This window comes from Limulus polyphemus, unplaced genomic scaffold, assembly GCF_000517525.1.
Source record: "Limulus polyphemus unplaced genomic scaffold, Limulus_polyphemus-2.1.2 Scaffold7145, whole genome shotgun sequence".
Lineage (NCBI taxonomy): Eukaryota > Metazoa > Arthropoda > Merostomata > Xiphosura > Limulidae > Limulus > Limulus polyphemus.
The window spans coordinates 30,824-35,004 of NW_013672755.1; the positions used below are offsets into that span (position 1 = coordinate 30,824).

At 33.4% G+C, this 4,181-nt stretch overlaps 1 protein-coding gene across 1 annotated transcript in view; it reads right to left on the reverse strand.

Moving 5' to 3' along the window:
* Positions 1 to 3,410, reverse strand: part of LOC111089714 (Down syndrome cell adhesion molecule-like protein Dscam2) — a gene marked incomplete at both ends in the record, with an annotated part of 32,885 nt that extends 29,475 nt beyond the window's left edge. The window contains 2 exons of the mRNA XM_022402689.1: positions 1,305 to 1,466; positions 3,090 to 3,410. Of these exons, the coding sequence (XP_022258397.1) occupies positions 1,305 to 1,466; positions 3,090 to 3,410 (483 nt within the window). The remainder of the gene's footprint in view (positions 1 to 1,304; positions 1,467 to 3,089) is intronic.
* Positions 3,411 to 4,181: the final 771 nt, after the last annotated feature.

A 4,181-nucleotide genomic window follows, 5' to 3' on the forward strand; every position in this document is an offset into this window, starting at 1 on the left:
GGAAATTCCCATATGTTCATAGGCTCTGACTTTTAAATGGCGTTTTGGTTTTGCCAACATAGGAGGCCTTACAGTCTCCACACGTGAAAAGATAGACAAGTCAGGGACAATAAGGAATGGGTAGGAGATCTTTAGTAGGGCGAAAAAAATATGCGTGATGTGGATTTAAAACTAATCTGAAATCCACTTGAGGGTAGTTTTCTTGTTACAGTTTCTGCTCATGATTACTGTTTTCTGTTTTATTTGTTTAATCATCGTTATATTTAGTAATTGTATTTTAGCAATGTCCAAAACTTATGTAAATTCATTTTATTCTGCTTTAGATACTGAAGATGGAGTTTGATAGAATTCTGAAACGTTTATCCATGTCCCCTTTTTGTCAATAAACAATGTTGTTTATCATAAGTGTCGTAATCTTGTTTATAATCAAACTTCGTTTTCCTTCGAACACATCGATTGCTAATGTCCTGTGATCGTGTAGAAGGGTTGCTGCTGACTAAGTACCTCCTTCCACCACCACCCTCTTTCAGATCAGCAGTTTTACACTAGGGACAGCTTTATTTGTACCTTAAGGTCTCTGACCTGGCCATTTAACGGATGTTTTGCATTAAGAGCTGTTCATGTTTAAAATACTATTTACCAGACGTTCTTTATATCTGCTGTGAAGTGAGTTTCATAATTCTGCTGAGAAGTGAGTTTCGTAATTCTGCTGAGAAGTGAGTTTCGTAATTCTGCTGTGAAGTGAGTTTCACAGCAGAATTATGAAACTCACTTCACAGCAGAATTACGAAACTCACTTCTCAGCAGAATTATGAAACTCACTTCACAGCAGAATTACGAAACTCACTTCACAGCAGAATTATGAAACTCACTTCACAGCAGAATTATGAAACTCACTTCTCAGCAGAATTATGAAGTGAGTTTCATAATTATGGCTTTTCCCATTTTTTTCTAAAAACTGCCTAATGATTATTGAAAATTACATTTTAAAACTAATTTACAGAAATTTGCTTTAGGTATTGCCATTTTTTACTGCAACATGGAATGTTACAAGAGCCATACAAAGCATGTCCTTAGTAGCCAGTTCTGTTCTTTACGATATTTTCAGTTGTAAAAATAAGTTCCAATTAAATTACTGCAAATCAAAGATATGCGCTTTTCAAAGTTTAATTCTTTCGTCAACCTCAATTTTTTGTTACGATTTTAATAATATTCTAAAACATTCAAAATACTCTCGAGCAAAAGGAATGAGCAGAAATCACTTAATAAACACCTAATTCTTGATTTAATAAAAAAAAACTTACCAATTTTCGCTGTTGAGATGATGCGTGTAGTAGAATCCTTAATCCATGAAGTTACTGTGACATAATCCTTTAAGACTCTAGGTAGATGACATCTCAACACTCCAGTGTTTCCACGTATCACAAACTCATCGTAAACTTGAGCTTCATAGAAGTGGTTAACAACTACATAACAAAATTAATCACACGTGACAATTAATTGGACTTAATAATTTGACATGAGAATCTTTACGTGACAATTAATTGAACTTAATGTTTTAATCTGGGAATTTTTACGTTACAATTATTTGGACTTAACGTTTTAACCTGAGAATCTTTAGGTGACAATTGATTGGACTTAATGTTTTGACATGAGAATCTTTTCGTGACAATTAATTGCACTTAATGTTTTAATCTGGGAATTTTTACGTGACAATTATTTGGACTTAACGTTTTAACCTGAGAATCTTTAGGTGACAATTGATTGGACTTAATGTTTTGACATGAGAATCTTTATGTGACAATTAATTGCACTTAATGTTTTAATCTGGGAATTTTTACGTGACAATTATTTGGACTTAACGTTTTAACCTGAGAATCTTTAGGTGACAATTGATTGGACTTAATGTTTTGACATGAGAATATTTTCGTGACAATTAATTGCACTTAATGTTTTAACATGAGATTGTTTACGTGACAAATAATTGGACTTAATGTTTTAACATGAGAATTTTGTTAAAAGGCAATGTTGCCGAAATAGAAACTTATTGTAAGTTGGCAGAATTCGCGCGAATTTAATTGAAAATCACTGTTTGATTTACTCACATATATTTGGATAGTGTTCAAATGATCAGTGTTCGTGAACTCATAAGGTTGTATCGTATAATCAAGATTGTCGTATGTTTTATTTGATATTGGTAAATTTTGTGGATTTGACACATACATGGGATCAGGTCATCACAATCCTACGATTAGCGAATATGCATCAAATATATCTTAATCTTATTTCAATAGATCTTTAAAAACGCCACCAAATACTATGATAATTCGCGTACATTCGTGAATAAATGTCTGTTTAAAATCCATAAATATTAAGATAATATACTTAGTCAATATATGTATATATCGTAAATTAATTTAAAAAATATGACATTTTTCGCAAGCATTTATCAGTTAGGTAGATACAGAGCGACGAGTTGATCAAACTTATGCTGTAAAAACATTCTATAGACGCATTTTAGGGATTTCTATAGATGAAATGATATACTTTAATAGCTTGATTTTGTGTCTGTGGGGGAGGGAGTTGTTTAAAGGGGTTTATTAACGTTTTATGTAGCGAATGTTGGACTTAACGTTTTAACATAGATTCTTTACGTGACAATTAATTGGACTTAATATTTCAATATGAAAATCTTTACGTGACAATTGGACTTAACGTTTTAACATCAGATTCTTTACGTGACAATTAATTGGACTTAATATTTTAACATGAAAATCTTTACGTGAAAATTGCACTTAACGCTTTAAGATGAGATTCTTTACGTGACAATTAATTGGACTTAATATTTTAATATGAAAATCTTTACGTGACAATTGGACTTAACGCTTTAACATGAGATTCTTTACGTGACAATTAATTGGACTTAATATTTTAACATGAAAATCTTTACGTGACAATTAATTGCACTTACTGTTTTGTTAAGTTTTTGTTGTGCATTGTGTGATTTGAACTTTAATACAAGAATATTATTACGCGAGGTAAATGAAAGGCGAAATGTCAGACAAAGCTAGAAAATATAAGTTGCTTACCGGCTCTCATTGAAACCATTGTGCTAAGAATCGTTCCAATAAGGTTTCTTGCTGTACACCGATACAGGATACCGTGAATATCCTGCCTATACGATTCTGGTGGAAATGGCGGGAAATACAAAGTACCATTAGGCAGTACATGTCGAAGACCAGGGACGTGAGTTACGTCTTCCCCGTTCTCTGTTATCCATTGTATCCGAGGGGACGGATAGCCGTTAGTAGCACAATGTGCTGACCCTCCAGTGTCATTTGAAAATTCTATGAGATTAAGAGGCTCAACAAGAAACTTCGGTCCGTGTCTTTCAATAGTTATCGGTTCCCCTTGAAAAGAGTAAGATAGAATAAAATGAATCCATCACAGATAACACGCACGTGTATAAACAGAGTGAAGTGTCTACTGAAAAGGTTAAAACTTTGTCTGTATGTACGTATGTACTCCTAAAAGATTACTGATTATTTAAGAGTAATTTTCGTGTTCATCGTGTGAGTTCATAGATACAATAGCGATACGTTCACGATGTTAGAAAAATGCAAAATATGAATTTAAGACAAAAACACAAAACCCTCGTGCACTTTCGAAAGATGGCAAGGTTTTATGTTGTTGTTCACAATACCGATTTATATATAAACTCGTCATAATTATAAAGAATTATACAAACAATACACTATCAAGCTTTTTAATGATAGAGTTTTGTTTTCTTGTAAGTAACTTCTTGTCTTGTTCATGCACAGTTTTACTATTTGAAGTTCAAATTACACCTGACAAAGTTTTCCAGCAAACTAAATGTTAAGTCTGTGACCTTATTCATTGGTTGTTATACGAACTTCTATTGAATGTAGTGTTATATCATTAGGGTGTTTTGTTAATAGGGAAACATTAAGCTAACTTTCTTATTATCATACGATTTTCATAATAATAAATAAGGCCCGGCATGGCCAGGTGGTTAGGGCGCTCGACTCGCAATCAGAGGGTCGCGGGTTCGTGGGGGAGTTTTAATGTGACGGTCGATCCCACTATTCGTTGGTAAAAGAGTAGCCCAAGAGTTGGCGATGTGTGGTAATGTCTAGCTGCCTTCCCTCTAGTCTTTCACT